Below are 22,553 nucleotides of genomic sequence, written 5' to 3'. Positions count from 1 at the left end.
CCTTGCATTCTGTGATTCCAGAACGTCACAAGATGAGTGACCACAGTGCGGACTGTGCGGTGTGCCAGTTGTGCTCTTTCCAGATGAGGTCATTTAAAACCACTTGGCTCGTGGCTGGGTTGTAAGTTTTGCCCTCAGCGCTCCCAGGAGAGCCCCCGTTGTGTCACGGGGGGCCTGAACCCTCGGCCCGAGCGTTAAAGCGAGCGCTTTTCACTCCGCCGTCCTCGCCGAAGTCCGTCCGACCGACGGCGACGGGTTCCCGGGGCCCCGGCGTCTTCGCCCGGCCTCGTTTCTCAACCCCGCGTAAGCGGAGGAAACCGACGAGGTGTAAATAGCACGTTATTGACGGGGCCGTGAATCAGGGAAGGGTCCAAACTGAAATTGAAAATGCGATTTTGCGAGCGTTTCTCTGAGTGTGTGTGCGCACGATGGCTCACACAGGTGGCGGGGCACTGGGTGAGTCATCCCACCGCCGTTTCCCCTCCGGCTCACCGTCAGCCAATCGGCTGCAGAGGAGACGGCGAACGGCGAAAGGAGCGGCGACTGAAACAGACACGGAAGGACAGATTCGTTTATTACTTTATTTTTTTATTTATTTGCCACACATGAATTTCGTTTTTCGCTAGATTCGCTTCACTCTCTGAGAACACCTTCGCTTCACAATTTGCAGGGGATCAGAAGAAAAAAATAAAACGACAGTATAAAAACAGTACAATGCGTTTGTATACAGGTGGGGGTGGGGTGGGGTGGGGGGAAGGGTTGAAATAACACCAACTGTCTCCTACTCAAGCCTTTTTTATTTTTTTTTAAAACAAGTGGGTGGAGAAACATTAGCACGGATGGAGAACAGCGTGTAGGACATTAAGGGGTCGTCACGTGGACCGTACATTCATCGTATAGCAGCGGCGTTTGCTTCCTTCTGTCTCGGCTCAGAGCTCCGCTGACGCATCATACTTCGGTGCGCGGCGAATCGTCGGAGTGTGTCATTTGTTTTCGGCGTGGGGAAATATAGGGGGTTTACAGTAAAAGGCCGCGGCGCGAGAGAGTCGCTGACTGCTGCACACGAGAGGGGTCTGAAGAGGAGAGCGCCCATTGGCTGGAACCCGGCTGCACGCTCGTTGGAAAGTGCAGTTGCAAAGAACTGAGTCATAGGTAGTCATTTTTTTAAATGACGGACAGAGAATAAAATGACTGAGACCTATGCATTAATGTAACCCCCCCCCCCTCCTCCTCCTCCCTCCTCCCTCCCACTCAAAGGTTGCTCTCTTCTTCTTTATTTAGCTTTCATGTTGCAATCGCTGAGCAGCCTTTCCGTTACGTGGAAAAACACTACCTATGAGAGAGCTTGCGCAACATCCGTGACCAGGCAGATTTACTAAGGGAAGGTGATTCAACCTTTTGCTTTTAACACTTCATCTTAAAATTACTGTTGTCTGGATGATTTCTAGCAAATAACACCCTTATGCCCTTAACTCGGGAGGATAACCCAAGGGTGTGCCTTGGCTTCCAGCATCTTGTACAGATGACAATCAGGTGCATTAAGCTGAGCGTAATGACCAGCCCCGGGAGCAGTAATGAAATCTCCGATCGAGCAGCGTTTCGACAACACCATCTCGTCCGCCCACCTCTGCTCCCGGAACGTCACACGCCCGTCCGCTTCACGCCACTTCCAGATTGCACCTCGGCCATTCCTTAGCAACCACGCTTTAACAATGTCCTGTACTACCCGCCGGCCAAGCAGTACAACCCCTCCCCAGCCCCGGCCCTCCATTAAGCAAGGACCTGCGGGGGGACACATTATGTTCACACTTTGTGTTTTCAACACTGTAACAAGGTTCCTAACATCTCCCTTTCAGAAGTCCTCAATGGTACCACAGGAAGGCTGCTAAAGGTGGGGAATTTAAAAAAAAAAACTATTCTGAGATGTAAACATATGAGGTGTAGACCGTTAGGACATTGCAATGGGACTGAAGAACCACACGTTTCCCTGGCAATGTTCCTCAGAGTCAGCGAGTCACACCATTTGGTCGTTCCAGGTCTGGTTTTTCCAGATTGGGAGCCTCCGCTTCGGCTTTCACTGGCAGCACCACAAAATTCTGGTTTCTATTTTTAAGCCTGGTTTTTAAAGGGATAGATCACATTCTGGGTTTGTTTTTTGTTTTTTTAAATTATTATTTCAATTTTAGCTTGTATTTTCTGATTGGCTCAGACAGCTCTTATATGCCATAGGGATATTTTACATATATATATATATATATTATATACAACAGAAGTTCCTGACAAAGAAACCGGTTTTACAGTGGCTAGTGTCGTGGTATTTGGGGGGTTTGTAGTCGACAGCAAGAAAACGCTCCAAAGTAGCTTTTACAGTGTCATGTTTCCAGTATGTGCTTATGAAAACAATGGTTTAATAGCATTTAGTCATATTTATGTATTCACAATTATAATGCCAGGACTTCTTTCTTGGTTCTCAAGCAGTGAGACATCCTCATTCCCAAGGATACATGTGTTGATACTGGACGCAGCACCACGATTTCCAGCAGCAGTCTCAGGTTGCTTACGCCAAAGGAAAGGGTTCCAACCCAAAATAAACTAAACGTATACGTTTTCAAAGAATAATCAGGTAATATACACGTGAATAATCTCTGCCAAAAAATTGCTCTACAAGCTGCTTTGGAGTTGCTTGCAGTATATTTTCTTGCTTTAGACCACAAACCCCCGCATGTCCCAATACCAGCCATTGTAAAGCTGGCTGGTCCTCAGAAACATCTGTAAATATATAAAACAAAACTGTTTGGGCCAATTGAAAGCATACATTAATATGAAACTAATATTTTTAAAAACAACAGAAAGAAAACTATCCCTGGAAAAAGTCAGATTTTCTGTGGCTCCCTTTCGTGCTTGATTTTCTTGTTCTATTCCAGATATTTTCTATTAGAGTTCTGTCACATCTAACCATTTGACATGAAAAATTATTTCATGTTCTACATCAACTGCTACTCTTATTCTTTCTGCCGAGCATGTCAAAATATGGTCAGAAAAGTGTAAAAATCAATTTTCCTCCTGGCCACAAATTAATTCACTGGAGCAAAGTGAGCTGGTTTAAGCTCTGGATACATTTTGGAGGTTTATGGGGCAATCTTTATATACTTAAAGACCTGTTTAAACTATCTGGGCACTCAAATAGCAAACGAGTATAGAAGAAAAAGCTAATGTTGCAGGAGTGGTCCGATGCCCACTCGAGCCTGCAGTGTGCTCTCAACGGCGGTGATACGGTTCTGATCTCTTCTCAAAAGGGTTTTAAAATTCACAGGGAAGACACCGGTGGGGCACTCTTTTTGTTTGGTACTAGAGCAACAATCTGAAATGAGCTGGTTTTATCATTGAAAAGGGTATTCAAAGCAAAAATGTTATATTCTGAATTGCGATTTCTAGCCACATAAAACATACGTTTTTCACACAGAAAAAGCCCATTGCTAGACCACACTCGCGTCTGTGGAACGCTTTTGTAAATTAAAACCACATACCCGCCAAATCGATGGAACAAGACAACATGAGGAGCATGAGAGGGGCAGGCTTCTTAGAGCAACAGTCAGGGAGGGAAACAAAACGACACAGCGAAGGCCGGTTTCTGTAACATGGCCTAAATCGGTTTAATTTCACAGGTCCTGAGGTACGAGAAGCCAAGACGCAGTTAGTTTGACAAAAAAAAATAAAAATAAAAAAGCCTTCAACACGAACAGATCGTTATGGGCATCGCTGTGAACGACCTTCACTGCTCACTTAGAACGCAGAGAACCTCTTCGCTGAATGTGCAAACAAGTGTGACCAGGACAACCACACGAGATCGGAGGGGACCCCAGGTAAGAGAAGAGTGGGTGGTGGAGATGGAGCAGGGGGCAGGGTAGGGGTGAAAGGGTGTCCCCCCAACCAAAAACATCACAACCTCCGAAAAATGTTTTTCTTTTTTAATCCTCTGCATCATAAAAGTCACACTTTTTTTTTTTTTTTTTAGTTAACACTGATAAATACAAGCTTTCTGCAGCCAAAAGAACAACAAGAAGATGAAAGCCTTCGGTCGGTGCAGAAAAAAAAACAATAACAGCACCCATTATTAAAGACCAACTAAAGTTTCCGCATCTTTAACAACATCCTTCCTTCCAGGACACAGATCACAGCCAGCTTTCTTAATAGGCGGTCTAGAGGCTAGACATTTCATAAAGTGCGAACCGGGGGCTGGGGGATGGGGGGGGGGTTTCAAGGCCTAGGACTGATGCCAGTCTTGCAGGACAGGCCCAATTTTCAAAATGGAACCTTCAACTGCACCTCACATTCACGACGGCACGAACAAAACACTGTACGCTGGCCACACACTCCTCCTTCCATTTTAAGATAGCTAGCTTTCACAATTTCATATTACTCGGGGGGGAAGGGCCGCTAAGAATTAGGGTGCGGTGTGGTGTCGCTTCTCTTCGTTTGACACACAAAGCTTCCTCCGACTGAAACGAGGAAAAGGACGACTAAAGGAAGCCGCTCAAATTCTCTCGAGGAACAATCGAAGACGCGTGAACTGCAGTCCAAATTTGTGTAATGGCACCGGCGACTAGGTTCATATGCACACAATATTTCAGTTATTACCATTATTCTGAATAAGACAATATTCCGAATAAGCCGTTTACACGGCTATTAAATTAATCTTGTTTAACTATTGTCATTTACACGCAGCCGAGTCCAATTAAATGTTAAATGGCCACGTGACGTTGCGTCCCTCACGCTCCTTATTAGCCCTTCAAAGTTTTACACGGCATTACAGGCATTTAGCAGATGCTCGCAAACTAGAGTGACTAGCATCATGGCATTTGCACTGCATCCATTCATACAGCTGGATAAATACTGAAGCAGTGCAGGTTAAGCACCTTGCTCAAGAGTCATAACGGCAGGGTCCCACCCGGGAATTCGAACCCGTCACCTTTAGGTTACAAGGCCAATTCCTTACCCATTATACCACAAACGTTTAAAAAGGTGGGATAATTTCTCTCTCCGTCCTAAAACGTCGTCTTTTTTGCCCCCAGGGCCTCCTATCCTTGCGGCCTGCAAACTGCCAGCTATCTGGCTCGTATTAAAATGCAACGGGTAGCCTAGTAATGGCGGTGCCGACCGTAAACAACAGCTTCGGCGCGTATGTGCTGCAAGCTGTCATGAAAATCCCGACTGAGGTGGATATTCCGAACAAGCTGTATACCGGAATAACACCGGAATATTCCATGTCTCAATCGGACTATGCCGTATTCGGAGTAAGGCCTTAATCAGGGCATTTAATCAGAATGTTCTGTTTACTTGACCCGTATCATATACGGGATAGTGTCTTATTCAGAATATTGGAATAGGAGTGTGCATGTAAATGTACCCACCGAAGCGGTACGGTCTGGCTTTTCCCAGGGAGTATGCAGTCCACTGGTGCGAGTCGTTATTAAATCAACCAAAAGAAACACTGGGTAAGAACTGTAAGTCTCGCTTTTAAGTCAGTTTCCTCACTGAAAAGGTCTACCAATTTCTTTTAAACAACTCGTTCCCCAGTAAATTCAACCCCAGCCGGTCAAATAAAACAACTGAATGCAAACTGGTTCCTTGTCTTGACTAACGAAAATAACAACCTTTTCTTTACACCTTTTTTTAAACCTTGTCATTAATTAGAAATAAAACAAATGTGCTACATTTCTACATACTGAATATTTTAAATCAGCTCTATTTCATTCCTAGCTTGAAATGACTATAGATTTGATATTACTGAAACAGAGTGGATATTATCGTCGAAAAAAGAATACTTCTTCAGAGGTGCCAGTTTCGCACATTGGCAGTTAATCATCGTGAAACTAATCTATCAAACTACACAGTATAAACCTACGATGAAAGACAGCTTATTCAATAATGTGTGAAAGTCAAACCACACCACGCCATTGCACCACGTGGTCTGAAACCACAAACAGAGAAACTCAGTTCCGTCCCCTCCATTCGAGCCTAGGAGCACGGAGCCGTAAGCAAAGGCAATGGTTTAGGCCTAAAGTGTCATGGCACCAAGAAAAGAACAAAACAAAAAAAAACAAAACAAGGGGAACCTTTATGATCGTCCCAGGATGGATTCGCTGTGCGCACTCTCTTCCCTGGAATAAGGGGCGGGGCCAGTAACACATTTTGGTTGTTCAGAAAAAGAGTAGCGGAGAATTACAACTTGACGAGGAGAGAAAACCCCGGTCAGGAAAAATGAAAGCGACACATCTGTGGACGCAGGCGGACGAGGGCTTCTAATGCACCACGTTTTGGGGAGGGGGGGGGGGGGTGAGGAGGTGGATGAGGGCTTACGGTGACTCAGGGAGTTGGGATCAAAATAAAGGGCCAGACCTCATGAGACCTCGTTGCCATGGTGAAAAAGTGTGATGTGAGCAAAAAGAGGGACAGAGAGAGAACGAGCAATAGATAGATAAAGACAGACCTAGAGAGAGCATTAGGGGAAGGGGAAGGGGGAGGGTGAACACACTGCAGTCACTCTAGCTTTGGATCCCTGTAGAGGCAGGTTTGTTTGGGGTTGGGAGCAGATGGTAGAAAGTTTGGAGTGGAGAGGATGTTGTTGGCACAGTCTCTGAAAACAGGACTTGGAGGATCTGGGTTTTAATTTGCTCTTTATGGAGCAGAAATGGCCCCACCCACCCCCGTGTCCCCCTACTCAACCCATTCACCCCCCCACCCCCCACCCCCCCCTCCTTCAACCTTTATTAGCTTGCTCCCAAATCCACCCCCCCACAGCAGTCCACGGGTAAGCTCTTGGCACTTTAAGAGTTTGACATTATCGGTAGATAAATCAACGTGTCAGCAAGGACGTGAGACTCCCATCCCACATTCTTGCCCTTCACTGTCCTGTGCTCTCATTGGTCCTCAAGGCTCCAATCACACTCTGGATATTTTCTTCTGGGACCTATGAGAGACAAGCAGAGGGCACTTATCAGCAGAAGAGAAAGGGGGAAAGGGGTGGGGGTGTAGGGGAGGGGAGATGACGGCCATAATTCTCATGAACTGGACTGGAAAGCTGTGCAATGAGAGAAGATTAACTGGTTGAGAAGCTGAAATTACAGGGGAAAGCAGAGCTTTGATTGATAAACCCACAACACCCCCCGACATCCCCTAAAACAGCACAGAGCCCCTACACAGTAAGACGCATCTTCAACCAAACACGGACATGCAAAAGTTACTGAAACACAAACAACGAATTCAACATTTTAACACCTTAACATTTTCAAGCCTGAGGGACGAAAAAAAAAAATGTCTGATTAATAGCGCTCTAGACATGCATTCTGAGGTACGGTTTTCCCAATTTGACTAATGTGCGAATCCTCCGAAGGGGGATCTTAATGAATGAGACTCATAAAGAGTCATAAATCACTGACACTGACATCAAAAGCAGCGGCTCTCTGAGATTAGCGCTAATGGGAGAACTGTCAGCCCATGTTTCACGGGGAGAAAATGGCCGCTTTTGACAACCGGGAAGCGAAAACTGGTCAGATTGGCTGGGATAAATCACAAGGGACAGCTTCATGAATGTCCCATCCGCGCCACAAGCATTGTACTCCACGATCGATGCTCATCCGGACCCCTCGTTTATATCATCTGCACTGACACTCCTGGGCAGTTGGTGGAGTTCTTGCAATGGTACAATGGCCCTGTGCATCATCAGCAAGGCACTGTGACATCACTCACCAGGGCGTGGTCAAACTTGAAGGTACTGATGTAATACGCTGGAATGTCAGCAGTGGCGAGAGGTTCCGATATCTGAGCCACAATACCACACTCATCTGAGAGGGAGGGAGGGAGGGAGAGAGAGAGAGAGAGGGGGAGGGAGAGAGAGAAGGGAAGTAGAAAAATCAATCAATTTCTTCACATTTACAGTACCTGTAATGCCACTTGCTGAGGGAGAAGAATTTTTACGTTCATGTGAACAGTAAAAAGTAAAGCTGACTTCTGAACAGACTTCTGAAAGTAAAATGTTTAAATTTTAAACAGTCAGGTCTGTCATCGTGCAGATAAACGTCACAGCTGGTTCAGCCTCCTAATCTCAGGTTGCAGGTAATAGCCCTGCTTCTCCATGTGCGGACTGCACAGGGTGGCCTTTGTTTCCCTGAAAACACCACGCAGAACCCTGTGTGTGTGTGTGTGTGTGTGTGTGTGTGTGTGTGTGTACGGGTGTGTGCCCACGCGGACATTAATGGAAATTAGCAAAAGGTAAATTCCGCACAGATGTTAACAAGTATTTTTTCACACAGAGAGTAGTCGCTGTGTGGAAAAGCTTTCCAGGTCATGTCGTAGAGACAGAAACTCTGGGGATTTTCAAGACCAGGCTAGACACGGTGCTAAATACTACGTAGTTTGTGGGTAAACGGTGAGAACTAGGTACACTTTAGTGGTAGGAATATGGCAAGCATTGCTGGGCTCAATGGCCAGTTCTTGTCATTATGTTATGTTATGCATGCATATGTGTGTGTGTGTGTGTGCGTGTCTGTGTGTGTCTCTGTGTGTGTCCATGTGTGAGTGTGTGCCTGCGTGTGAGTGTGCCGGTGCGTGTGTGTGCGCGCGTGTGTGTGTGTGTGCGCGCAACTGCTGGGTCAAAAGAACACTGAGAAAGAACTCTGCGCACGCTCGCTCTCTCTCACCGAATCCCAGCGGCTGCCCCCCGATGCGAACCATCTTCCACAGCTCCCCCGAAGCGCTGGTGAACAGCACGTTGTTGGGGAACCTGGGGTGGCACAAACAGCAAAGGCGCCATACAAACTTAAGCTAATGCCACCGTCAATTATGTTACTCCACCTGCAAGCAGCTACTTTCTAAAGACCATCTGTCTTCCATAGGGGATTGTTAAGTGATGCCTGGTTTCTATGGTATTGCTCCATCCTCTCAGGCACAGCCCACTCTGAACTGTGTAGCATGATTTTACTAAGTGCACTGACACCACTTGTATCTTGGGACATTTACAGTCCTAGCTGCCTGTGTAGAAGACTGTTAAGACTATTAATCAAACAACCACTTAGCATGAGATACTGCTGACCCATATAAAAGACCGCATCTATCAGGCATAAATTGTAGGAGTCATCCACTCATTCACTGAGAGGCCATGAATACCCATTTCAGAGTGAGAATCTCCAGCAAATCCCCTGGAGCCAGAGAACTCCCCCTCCAACGCCCCCCCCCCCCCCCCCACCGAAGAAATAAGACCGACCCACCTTCGGGTGGTCTGCTCATCCATGACCAGAGAGATGTAGCCCTCAATCAGGGAGAAGGAGAAGAAACGGATGAGTTCAGAGTCCTCGCTGGCGCCCCCTGGCTCCTTCACCCTGTAACAGCAAACAGTGATGTCACAGCCTAGCCGCAGCCCAGAACCAGTTTCAGCACCAAGTACCCTCAGCTTACCCCTGTTCAGTCAGGGTCTTTACGGCAGGACTTGTGAGGGTCAACCAAACAATTGTGGACCACCCACAACTCAATAACCCCTGCCCCCCCAATCATTTCCTCCTCCCCCTTCCTTCCAGCCGAATCACTCTGCGTTAAAACTCCAAAGTCCCAGTTCTGAAGTTACAAGTGACAGTTCCACGTCTCCTGTTTTTTTTATTTCTGTGCAGAGACGAAGGACTCTCCGAACTGAGAGGAGGTGCCTGACGGGGTCCGGCTCACCCGCTGGAATAGAACATGACGTCCATGAGGAGGGTGGCCACGGAGGGCAGGGTGTCGGGGTCCAGGCTGGTCACGCAGAACATGTTGCTGGGACTGGAGAGCGGGTGAATGATGGGGCGCTGGACTGGAAGCACAGAGGATTTCGCGTTACCACCTGACCGGTGAAGTGGCCCGGGATTGGCCGGTAGACAAGGCGAGAGGTGCACTGGAGCGTAAATACATTTTTCAGCTAAGACGACGGAAGAGGAATCACAGAGATGCTGTATAATTGATCCATTTACTATTACCGTCATCAAAGAAAAAATTACCATTGGTGCCCAACGTCTCAAAATGGGTGACCTTCCTGACGCAAGTGTAATCATCAGCACAAAATGGAGGCGATAAGCAGGAGGCGGTGATGCCAAATCAATAAATAGTACTCCCCTCTGAAATGTGCAATGTAAAATGCAATGTCTTATGAAATATGCGGCCTACGGTTTACTTTTCAAAAACATCAGGGCTGGTGACAGTTCACCTGGAGGTCGGAATGATGGATAGGTGACAGGCACCGCTCTCCGATTGGCCGCATATCAATCTGAAGTTTCAGGGCCTTAGTTCTACGGATGAGCCTTGACAGGGCGTGCTATATTAATGCAGAGCAGCACACATCTCCAGCCCACAGCCCTGGTGCACCTTTCTATCAGCACAAGTTTTCTTCCCAATGAATTAAAATTCCTGTACCGCAGCACCTTGAAATGGAGAAATACTCGATACTAAACGGGTATTGTAAACTGACAACGGTATCCTAAGTGCGAACAAATCCGCTGACCAGCAGCCAACACTCTTAAAAAAAGGACATTTGGGGCGGTCGGCAGCCATTTTGTGCCGTGGAGGTCTGAACCTACCCATTTTTGGCTTGACGAAACCGTTGGTGACTCCCAGGCTGTTGGCCGCGACCGTTTCTCCGTTGACCACCCGCAGGAGGGTGAACTCGGAGGAGAGTGTGTGCATGACCATGGGCAGGTCCCTCTCTCGAACCTGTGGACACACGCCAGCACTGTGAGGCACACTGGAAGTCAGGGCAAGTTCTCTGCAGCACTTTCTGCGTTTGGGGAACCTAGCAACGGCAATAATCACCAGGCAGTACTGGTGACTGCATCGACAAACGCGCCTTTCCAGCATGGCCGGGTGGGGGGAGGGGCGTGTGTGTGTGGAGGGGGGTGTATCAGCTAAAAAAAAGGTTTAACCCCCTTTTATGTTTTTTACAGTGTGATACATCAGCACCTCTACAACGCTGATGAATTATATTTCGCATCTCGCTCGGGGAACGCACAATGTAAAATTTCTGCAATTTAATTCGCCTTCGTGTCCAGCCGAACAACTTTGCTATTCAAATGAAGCCTGAGACCGACGCCTACAAAGTATCTACATTTAAATTCCACATACCCTGCTTGCATTCGGAGGTGCAACCCGCTACCATGCTTTTGATAGCATTTCAAATCGCCCGAGCTTCAACAGAAAGAAGATTACAAGCAGAAAATCCAGCCAATAGCGGATTTTGGTTACAGATGTGCGGATCAGAAGAGGAGCGCGGCCGACGACGACAGTGAAACGCGATCGAGGTTTTGGGGGCAGCGAGATGCAAACGAACACTTTTGCATGTACGAATTAAGAAAATTTTGTTCCGGAATGTTCTTTCTTCCCTCTCTCCTGGATCACAACAGGGGTCCTACCGCAGTGAAACCGCCCGAAGGTCCCGTCTATGGCATAAAACACAGTCCGCGCTCGCAACTGGTGCCCTCTGTTGAATTTCACAATCAAGGTAGTTTTAAACTTCATGCCTGATTTTTCTAGCAGTGCAATGTGCCATATTTTACTGTCAGGAAAGGAAAGCCTTTGCATATCTGGCACAGGCTGGAAAGCGCTCACTTATAAACAAGATGCGAGATGTCAGCATATTTTACAATTTTTGGAAAGAAAAAGCCAGGGGAAAAAAAAACCCTTTGGTACACAGAACAATTTTCAGAGCTTGATTCTTACCATCGGGTGTGCTAGAGGCAGTAAATGGAAATGGGTCCTTTAATTGCAAGTTAAAAATGCATTTATTTGCATTGCAAACGGCAACTTCGGAAATATGAGATGGCACAGACACTACCTCCAAACGGCTTCAGAAAAGTACTCTCTGAAATACTACAAGGATCAGACCTTTGCATATGGCAACGGCCCAAAGCTTTCCGGCCTGTTCAACAAAAGGTAAGTCAAAGTATTTTAGTGGGGAACCTATACTTTAAAAATGAACGCATAATTATATACATTTTAAATACTAAATATTGAGAAAAGAAACTTACTAATCAATTAAAATCTTAAATCAAAATGTAACAAAAAAAGATCATCAGATCCAGAGGCAATTCAGTTGTCTGACACGCTGTAAAACCCAGCCAAAAGAATATGTCAAATGCGATGAATGAAATCAGTTTAGGATCCTTCCTTTCCAGGCTCAGGGACTTAAGCCGGCTCTGGTGTTGAATTAATACCCTCTGCGGGATGTTTTGGTCGGAACTTTTCAGAGAAACAAAAATAATCTTCCGTCTCCTCAAACGGAATCTCGCTCGAGTTGTAATAACATCGGGAACAAAAGGCACGGACCTCAGCGAGTCGCGACCCGCACACTCCGTCGAGCCCGTTGAGTTAGATGCGAGTGTTATTCAAGGCAGCGTTCAGCATTCAGGACAGGCCCGACACCTTTACATAACGCGAACGGTAATCACACTGAAAAGCATCTGCCTCTCTCTCCGCTGACCCAGGCCAGACCCTCGCGTGCAGCCGGCTCACCGTGCGGCAGGTCATTCTCCCCCCCCTGCTGCCGTAGCTTCCCTGGCCGGGAACAGCTGGCACGGAATACGGTCGCGGCCCCGGAATGTTGCAGAGAATTCCGAGCTGATCCAAAGCTGATCCTCCTTACGTAACACGGCCAGATTACCATCGGCTTCACATTTTTCTTTTCTTTTTTTTTTTTTCATAAACAAGCTCCGATTTTTTTCTCTTTTTTTTTTTTCCTAGCAGGCCTTGTTTCCTCCTGCAGCCGGGCAGTAGATCCGGCCCAGCGGCCCAAACCTCAGGATGGGGAAAATATTGGTTCGATTAAGCCACTGCTAGTAGTAAAAGTCATTATCATCCACACGGTAACGTTGCACAAAAAAATAAATAAATAAAACACGGCACAGATAAATTTCGAAATATGGAAATATATCTGGTCGCAGCTAGGCTGGGTGAACGGCACTGGGTTTGGAAAATAAGTGGGTTATGTGGAAAGTGCATACACTTGTGCTTTTCAGAAAATAAAAAAATAAGAAAGGGTAACAGTAACATCTGCAAAAACTAAACATGTTATGCTACCTTAACAAAAGCTAGCTTAGTTGATTGCTCATAAATAATGTAGCTATCTGAAACTAAAATACAGGCAGGAACAAGATATAGAAACAGCATGCTGTGAATAAATATCTGAACTTGCTGCAGCGAGGAACTGTTTATCAGATTCTGACAGATGAAATGGAATTATTAGCATAATGGGGTTTTAATTTTTTTTTTGTTTTTTTTTTGAGTGGTAACACTGAGCTCTGCAGTGGAGTACGCCTATAGCACAAGACTGCCAATTACTACTAAAGAGCAGCAGATGAAAAACAATTAGTCATCCACAAGCTCTCATAAATGTCCATTATATTTTCAGTACTGCACCATCCCACTGATCCACCAACATTCTTGAAATACTGTGCAAATTCAGATTCACAATCAATACGATCTTCTCCCAGCATCGCAGGACACATCTGTAAGCCACAATTCTGTGTTAAACTATAGCCGAGTGAAAGTAAACCATTGTTTGCCCATTGACCTCCACTCTCCCAGAATGATAAACCATGCACTGGTGTCAATGAGTAAAGATTGATCACAGCTATAGATCTACAGCCAGGGTTGTACCATTTGTCTAAACAGAGGAGAAAAAGATGTTAATTAAGGCATATATAATCACCACAAAGCAAGGGGATTCAATTTGAGTCGGGAAGGTTTAAATTGTACTCAGCTGATGTGTTATACTGTCCCATTAGATCAGGGGGTGTCCGATCCTGTTCCTGGAGATCTACAGTGCTGTAGGTTTTTATTTCAACCCTAACAAAGCCACACCTCATTCAACAGATAGAGACCTCGTTGAGCTGCTAATTAGTAGAGTCAGGCTTGCCAAATTAGGATTGAAATGAAAACCTACAGGACACAGTAGATCTCCAGGAACAGGATTGGGCGGCCCTGCATTAGATTACATTGCATGACGTTACATTCATAGATCATCTCAGCCACGCCTTAGACCAGAACATCCGACAGCATTTGGCATGTCATGATGTCACACACAAATGTACACAGTGTCCAACATGGCTGCAAATAAAACATGTACCTGCATGTCAGTGAATGTTACATGACAGGAAGACAAACATATCAAATATATGCAAACAGAACTCACTTTGTTACTTGGAAATGGCTGCCAGACAACTTTGGCCCCGGAAAAAAACACGTGACCCCGCCCTCCCCCCACCCCCCCAAGGAGAAGAACAGGAGAAGAACAGGTCTCACCAGTATGAAGTCAGTCTGGTAGGTGGACAGCATGAAGACGGAGATGTTGTGGTCCGCCAAAGGGGCGATCACCGACTTGGCGATCTTGGTGACGCCGATTGGCTGGGAGCTGGAGGAGCTCCCGCCCCCCGAGACCACGTTGAGCGCCAGCCACGTGGCCTCGGCCACGCTGAGATGCTCCGACTCGGGCAGCTCTGAAACACAAGGGGGGGGGGTTAGGGGGTGGAGCAGGATCACGGCAAGGTTCAGGGCAAAGGATTGGACTCTTTCCAAGCCATCACTGATTCAGCGAAGAACGAAAACATTTATATTGTCACTGAATAGAAACGTTTAGCATTGCCCCTCATATCTGTGATGCCCACTTGACATTCTGCACAGCCAATAAGGCTGAGGGTCTACAGGGAAAAGGCATCTGTAGAAACTGCAGAAAACCGCAAACAGGCATGACTTCTAACCACAATTTTTTAATTATTTATACCGGTGACACCAAAAAGGGGGAAAGTAACAAATGTCAGTTTACTGACATCTCTCAATCATACTTGAGCACAAACCTCCATGTTCTACAGCTACATCATCATTCAGGCTTCATGTTTTGTAGGAAGTTCAAATTTGGTTGAAAGGTAACATTTTTTACAGCAATCTCATGCAGATTTGTTAGGAGTGCATTTGCAAACACTGCACCCATGTTCACTGAAATGTATATGGCTTAATTTATTCCCAGGGAAATTAGGCCATAACCACAACATAACAGCATACCATAAATATCTGAACAAAGAAGCTATAGTTTATTCACCCTCCAGCAGTATGCGCTTTCAATGCGGCAAAGAAACAGAACCAATCAAAATTAAACTTCCTGTCTGTCCAGAATACCTGCACCTGTTTCGCAACACAGGGCTCCTAGTATCTATGGTGACCAATGAGCGTCACCCCAGCAACCAGTCTGTAATGACACGGATTCATTCACCCAACCACAAAACCTAACCGCTGACAGGCTGGCCTCTGTTAACCCATGATGGGAAGGCAAAGACCAGGTGGGCTGGTCTGCGGTCAATCATTGTCACCAGGGCCTTGAGTACATAGAGGAAAAGTATAACCTGCAGAGGAATATCAGCCACCCGTTGTGCTGTGCAGCGCGAAACTCTGAAGAGGGTTAGGCATTCCGGAACATTCCGGAATAAAGGGTAGGCACACGACCCTAAACCCACCTTTGAAGCCTTCTTCATCGACGATGATGGTGTAGTCCTCTGGGGTCTCCGTCAAACTGAAGAATTTACACCTGAGGAAGAGGAAGAGACCGGGGAGACTCAGCAAACGGGTCTGTGCGTACATGAGTAAGCTCGAGCATCATGGGAGTTGGTGTTTCTGAGCCACAGCTGGAAACCAAGGGGCGAGCAGAAATAAAACGGGCTGACCATTCTGTCAATCTCGACGGTGAGCTGACCATAATCAAACACCACACTCGGCCATTTTCCACACTCTCCAACCAGGTCATCCACCACTCCCCAGTTTCATCCTTACTGCCTTAGTCTCCTGCACTGCCTTCCACCACTCCAGAGGGCTGGACCATGACTGAGCACAAGGTATCCATTACATTACTTATTTACTTTATCCCGGGTGACATCCCGCGCTCACATTTAACCCACTTACACAGCTGAACGTTCACTAGAGCCATTCAGCGCAAGTGCTCAGCTTAGATGTGCAACCGTACTGCACACCAGCGACTTAAATCTTTAAATATTCTAAATGCAAGTCAAGCACCCTAACTACTACACCACATTGAGCCACATTACGCTTCACCTCGTTTTCAGAACGCCGGCAATCAAAGCAACGATTAAAAGGACATGCAACCACTCTACAGTCTTCTCAGCTCGACGTTAATAACACTGAACCTTCGTAAAACCGAGGCCACTCGACGCACCGCAAAACAACAGACCAAAACAACGGACCAAAACAACGGACCAAAACAACAGAGCAAAACAACGGACGATACCCCGAAAGGCTTGCTGCAGGGCCGCAGGAGGGACAAGGGTCCGCCGTTCTCCTGCGCAGTGCCCAGGTGAATTCTGGGACGCGACCCACAGGCCGACCGCACAAACTCCAGCGCGGGGGGCAACAGCGCAACCGCAGAAATGCGTTTTTTATTTTACCATTTCATGCCCCGCTTTCTGTCCGCATAAAAATATGACCCAAATGAACGCTCCAAGTTTGAGAGATGGAGCAGCAGCTGCTGACTTTTATGCCACCCATAAACCTGAACCTCCGGGGGGTTCTGGGAAAGGGGACTCCTGATTTACGGCTGTGCTCGTACAACCCCATATCCCTTTCATTTCTGGGGTACCTTGTAACTCGCTCATATCCGAAGGGCTAAAACTCCCATCTCATGCACCCCACAGTTCAACGTGTCATTTACTAATCGCCGTACGAACCCTAGCCAGGGACCTGGCAATGTATGCATTCATCGATTTTGTGTCGCTGAGATCGTCCTCACGACCAACGCTGCCAAACAACAGAATATTTCTTAATGGGATTCATTAGTTCCACTGTCTCGCTCACCATCACATAGACCTTTCCCTCCTATTCCCATCCATCGGAGAATCTTTGCGTCGCGCGGACTAAAAACTTTTTTTGGGGTTTTTTTACCGTGGCTTTAAATCAATGGCTCGGGTGAGCCCGACTCAAACACCGCTTTCCGCAGGACGCCCGAGTTACACTTCGGAAGGTCAGAACCGTCGAGCCCACCCCAAGCACTGCCAGCGCACGGTCACAGAACGGTTCGGTTTCAAGAGCGCTCGCGGGGCCGCTTCAGGAAAGAACTTGGCGTAACGGGGATGGGCCACCTGAGGGGGACGTGCCAGCTAAGATATCGCTCAGAGTCCCACAGGGTTGTTTGTGGAAGTATCTTCTGGTGCAAAAAACCCTGCATTCACCTTTGCCACCCCTACCTTTAATGAGTCGATGAGTGACTGGTCAGAAAATAAATTACTGGTATAAGATATGATTACATGTCCCATAAAGAGGTGAGGTTTATCACTGAGCTGTGACGCTTTTGCCCATCTTACAGCGCAGATGTGTGAGCCTGGGATGGTACACTAGCCAACATATGGCCAACAGTAATTCAGTGGAATAATCCACGATCACCTGTACAATGCAAATATTATCCCCGCAGCCCAGTAGTGACGGTATTGCGTTGACAAGCATAAATAAACTCACTGATACAGATCATAAACCATCCAAGCTCAAGCTGGCAATTGTGAAGACTACGTGAAGACTGTGAAGTGTACTGGGCCAACTGTTTGAGAAATGGGCTATATAAATACATTTTGATTTGATTTGATGTATGTAGGATTGTGGGAAACCACTCCAATTATCCATTTCACTAAATTCTCAATATGTTTGTAGTGATTTCATTACTGCCAGAGCATCTTTGTCAAAATGGGCTGACCTGCTGATTTTTCAACACAACAGTGGCAAAAACTAATCATAGCTGCATCTGTACAAATCTTCTTTGTGTTAATATTGATCTTCCCTTCATCGAGACTTGAAACCTACAGAGAACAAACCCCCCTTTTTTAAACTCCTGGTTTCTGGCATTCGATGTAGCCTAGATGCACAGCTTGGAAAAGAAACGAGATGGCGAAAGGCACCGCAATGATAATCGGATCTGGACCCTCACGATCGTTCAACTGTCAACATCTCGCATCTTTGAATGCCCGCACTATGCACTATACCGAAAGGTGTGAAAAAAAACAGTGCTAAGCCTTCCTGTTGCCCTTCTCAACAGGGCCGCACAGCTGCAGCGAAGTTAGATATCAGGGGGAAAGTGCCACTACAGCAAGCAAGCAAGCAACCTTTCGTGCTCCATTCCAGGGCCTTGTTCTGAAGCAGGCCTTGAATGCACCCCTTCTTTTCTCATACACAGGCTTTTGCAGGCCTCCTACACAGTTTAGAGGTTTTTTTTTTCTCTCTCTTCCTCTTACATTTTCAGATAAACTCTCACAAACAGTGAGTCAGCAAAACCAGGAGAGAGAGGCCGTCACCAATGCTCTAGATCGCTAACGGCTTTGAAAGCAGCCTCCTAGCGCGCGGCTTTCTCACGTTCGTTTCCCCCCCATCGTTGACATTCTACATAGACGCGAGACACTTTGCAGACCGCCACTAAGTAGGTTCGTCTCAGGCTAATGTTATAACACCAACAAATTTTCAAACAAACAACCCATATATACATACCTTCCAAGTCTCTCCCATGGGTTATGAAACACCAAATTTCTGGAGTCCAAATAATAATCTTGGGGGAGGGGGGGAATAAATTGCATAGACTACTGGCTGTTTGTGTAGTTTGCACAAGATGATTTTCACCTCAAAGATTAAGGAGACAGCCCAAGTATAAGGGATTGACCATCATACAGGAGCCCAGATCACAAATGAGGTTCGATCCAAGGTTTGTTCACCTCCCCAAGCGTCAGTGGGTTCTGAAAACACACTAATTCACTTCCAAGCAACAGCTTCCAACAATGGAAACAGTGGAATAGGCTCGAGAAAAGTACGAATGCCTGTAAACCACAAGCCACGCTCAATTGCAGAAACAACATCCTCAAAGACATATTTGTGAGTGAAACCCTCTTTAGAAAAAGCTAGCTTTTCTTGGCTTGGCCTTTCCCCTTGGATGAGAGAAACCGTTACTGAAATAAGCGCTCGACGAGGATTCGGCTGCCCTGTGCCGACGGTAAAAGATAAAGCCAGAGACGCTATCTGTGCTCGCATGTCATGGGACCCTATCCAAGGTCGAGGCTTTCGGATTTTCTTGGCTATGCGTCTGTACTGCGCAGCAGGTACGAAACTCCTGTCCCAACCCCAGACAGCATGCTTCTCGCAGAGAGCAGGACCGGTCGCTATGTACAACTGGACCCACACATCCTACAACTTGGCCTTATTATAAAGAACTGGCCCTCTTGGTTGAAATTCAAGTACTTATGTTATTCTATACAGGTTTTAACAAACTAACAGCCTTTCACTACTTTACCCAACCAAGAATTATGTATTGGAAAATTTAGGTGATGCGCTGCAAAGTAGCTGAGAGGTCACTGCCCAACAAGCTGAGGAAAGGCACTATATATTTGAGCACATAGCACGGACTGTTTGTGTAAATTCCATACATAGACTGCATACGAGACAACCATACAGCACATCTCATGCCTAGTAATGACGGTGAACTAATGAGGTCCACAGCATATTGAGTCAATAAACCTGATAATCCATAGCGCCAGTAAGGTACCTCTCTACTTATACAGATCTCTCCTTCTGGGCTTCTTATCTTCTCCTGAAAACTTCAGTCAGAAGGAAAAAACTATCCCTTAAGTTTATTCTGCTGGACTCTGAGTTGGTAAACAAGGCTGTAAACCACAAGGCTCAGCACCTGTCCAACAGCTTTCAAAAACAAAATTGAGTTAATTAAAGTGGCTCTTTGTAAACGCCAAAAATGTCCAGGGGTCACAAGAGCACAGCTTCCAGGGGCAACCAAAAGAAGTTTGGGATTTGCAAAAAGGCCAATTCCAAACAAAAACCCCAAACAAAACCATAAAACGAGAAGCACCTAGTTTTTAGTTTTTAAACAAGCTATCTCATGGAGACCAAAGGTCTGTAAGGCTCTAATAATTGCATTAGGACAATCTATTAAACGAGGTGTCCATCCGATCAGGAGACTGGTATCTATTATTTGAATCAGAAATATAGCCTATGTGATAGAATTAAGCCAAGTGAGCAAAAATATATGGCGATAACAGGATTAAGAGAATTCAGGTAATCAATTCCGCACAAAATGATAGCCTGCCCTACATAATGTAAGTTCTGGTCTGTTTTTTTTCCCCTTCACCTTTTACTTTTTCAAGCAGCGCCAGTCTATCACACAAAACATGGTTCAACGTTCTCATTCAGTTACTGCGAGCTAAATTTAAACGCAAAGACATTGAAGTGTTTTTGTACAAGAAAAGCAGAGGCCGAGACTCGTTATTACAAACTGTCACTTAATGAGAAAGTCGTTTGACATAAATAAAGTCTGCTAATACAGAGGAATAAGAACACGAAATGTTAAACAAACAGCCTCGTAAACAGTCTTGTTTACTTCACTAGCAAGTGCCAGAACGACTCGAGGCGATAGATAGCGACATTCATCACGATTTGCAACATCGCAGACATGAATTCGGCGTCATTCCAAGATATCTACAGTAACGGGTAACACCGGTTCAAGTTTAATCTGAAACCCCCATCCCCTTTAATTTTACCATCACACGGAGGAAAAAACAACACCACTAAGCAAGCTAGTCTAAGCCGCGTACACACACACACCCCTTTTTGCACTCGAAGCAACAAAATACAAAAGCAGACAAACGACACTTTACGGAAAAATATTAATGGTTTTGAAAGACTATAGCCTACTTTTGGCATCACTGATTTAGCATACAATAGCTACACAACGTGCATTTTAATAGAAAACTGAATAAAGAACTTAGATCGCTAGTTGTAGCTTGCTAAATCCCGTACACCAATGGTAGCCTATATTTTTGCAATCCTTCATTATTAGCAACCTAACAATAATGCAGGCGTTTGAATACGAAATGCAACACAATCCCTCAGATTCCTTTAATTACTGCGGACTTGCATTGTTCATACTTACCTTGTTTTAGATGGCAAGAAGGCGAGTTTGATTAATCCGTGAGTGCAAATCTGGATGCCTTCTTTAGCTATACTCGCTACTTTCAAGCTGTGTTCTAAAATATGCAACTCCATCTTTTACGTCTTCTCATTTGTGGATCATCTAAATATATTTTTTATCCTTTCTTTTAAAAATAATAAATAAATAAATATAGCTATAGCGACAGAGCTTTAAAAAAACCTGTAAACGGACCAGGTAGGAGGTTGGAAAGGGGGGAAAAGGAAAAGTTATCCACTGAGGAGAAGAGTGAGACAGAAGCAGGATGAAATAAAAGAAAGCACAATGAGGTAAACGGGGAGGGAGAAACGAGAGAGAAGGACTGACGGTCCCCGTGTTTTCTCTCCGACAGGGATTGGAATAGTCCAGCAGCTGGTAACAGTGAAACAAACAACTTGCCACTCAAACGAAGGGGAGGATCGGCGAAGGACGGGTCATGCGAAAAGTGCATGTCGGGACTTGTAGTTTTATCTCACGTAACAGGAAGCCATTTACATGTCTTGTCTTTACAGGAATAAAATGTACCTTGTGAAGGAATTGTTTTTCTAAAAACAGTTATCATATATCAAAGGCACCGTAAAGCACATTACATTATAATTATATACTTTTAAACCTTATACTTGGAAAGAAGTGTTTTTAATTTCTTATTACATTTTGTCCAACAGTCCTTCTGCACATTGTATAGAATAGGCTAATCCTTCTTATTTGTGATAACTTGCATATTCATATATACAAGTATTCATATAGTCTTGCAACTAAATGTTTTTGTATGTGTTGAAATAAAATTATGTAAAGAACTAATATGTGAACAACTTGAAAAATCTGTCCTTAGCTTTATCATAGCGCATCACAGCATTTTTTTCTGTCAAAATTGGATTGATTGGACACAGTTATGTCTATGCAAGGAAGATAACCAAAATTAAATGCATAATAGTTGTCAAATGTCTGAAGACCAAAAATGTTAAATTTAAGGCAGAACATTGTGTTGAAATGAGACTTTGCAAAAAATACATAAAATTAATAAAAAAATATGTATATTTTTGGATTAAAATCTGGCATGAAAACTGTGATGTGCCAACAAATGCCATGAATTGAGGTTGTTTTGAGTGTATTTCTATCTGGCCTTAAATCAATCACAGAACAAGTTACATTTGTACACCTCATACGCATTTAAAAAGCATATAAAATAATTTAATGCAGAAAAGAGAGAGTAAAGTACAAATAAACAATCAGTGTGTGAATAAGATTAAGAGGACAGATGACAAAGGGGCATAATCAAGCCTTGCTTTTACGATTGCTCATGATCAATGCGCTGAAGAGTGGAGTGTCTTTGCCGTGATAGCCCCTTTGATCCGTGTCATTCACTGGGTAAAGTCCCATTGTGTCCGCGGTAATTGCTCCACCAGATGACGGTGTCAATGTCCAAAGTGGGTTCCCCGCTCACTGATAGGGGCACAGTGTTGTGACAGCGCTGCATTAATAATTCAGGAGCAAAGTCTCAAGCTCATTAGAGAAATGAAGAGACGGCTAAATG

The 22,553-nt window shown here is 45.3% G+C and overlaps 1 protein-coding gene across 1 annotated transcript; it reads right to left on the bottom strand.

The window, feature by feature from the left end:
• Positions 1 to 2,147: 2,147 nt before the first annotated feature.
• On the bottom strand, positions 2,148 to 21,402 carry castor2 (cytosolic arginine sensor for mTORC1 subunit 2). Its single transcript, XM_064352341.1, has 9 exons — positions 20,984 to 21,402; positions 15,519 to 15,589; positions 14,314 to 14,507; positions 10,599 to 10,731; positions 9,715 to 9,838; positions 9,267 to 9,377; positions 8,700 to 8,782; positions 7,750 to 7,844; positions 2,148 to 6,970 (listed from the first exon to the last, which is right to left on the bottom strand). The coding sequence occupies exons 1-9, from the start codon at positions 21,094 to 21,096 to the stop codon at positions 6,905 to 6,907; spliced, it is 990 nt and encodes a 329-aa protein (XP_064208411.1). The 5' UTR covers positions 21,097 to 21,402; the 3' UTR covers positions 2,148 to 6,904.
• Positions 21,403 to 22,553: the final 1,151 nt, after the last annotated feature.

The sequence above is a fragment of the Anguilla rostrata genome, chromosome 9 (assembly GCF_018555375.3).
Source record: "Anguilla rostrata isolate EN2019 chromosome 9, ASM1855537v3, whole genome shotgun sequence".
In the NCBI taxonomy this organism is placed as follows: Eukaryota; Metazoa; Chordata; class Actinopteri; order Anguilliformes; family Anguillidae; genus Anguilla; species Anguilla rostrata.
Note: the sequence above shows the minus strand (reverse complement) of the source record. Positions and strands in the feature narration are given on the sequence as shown.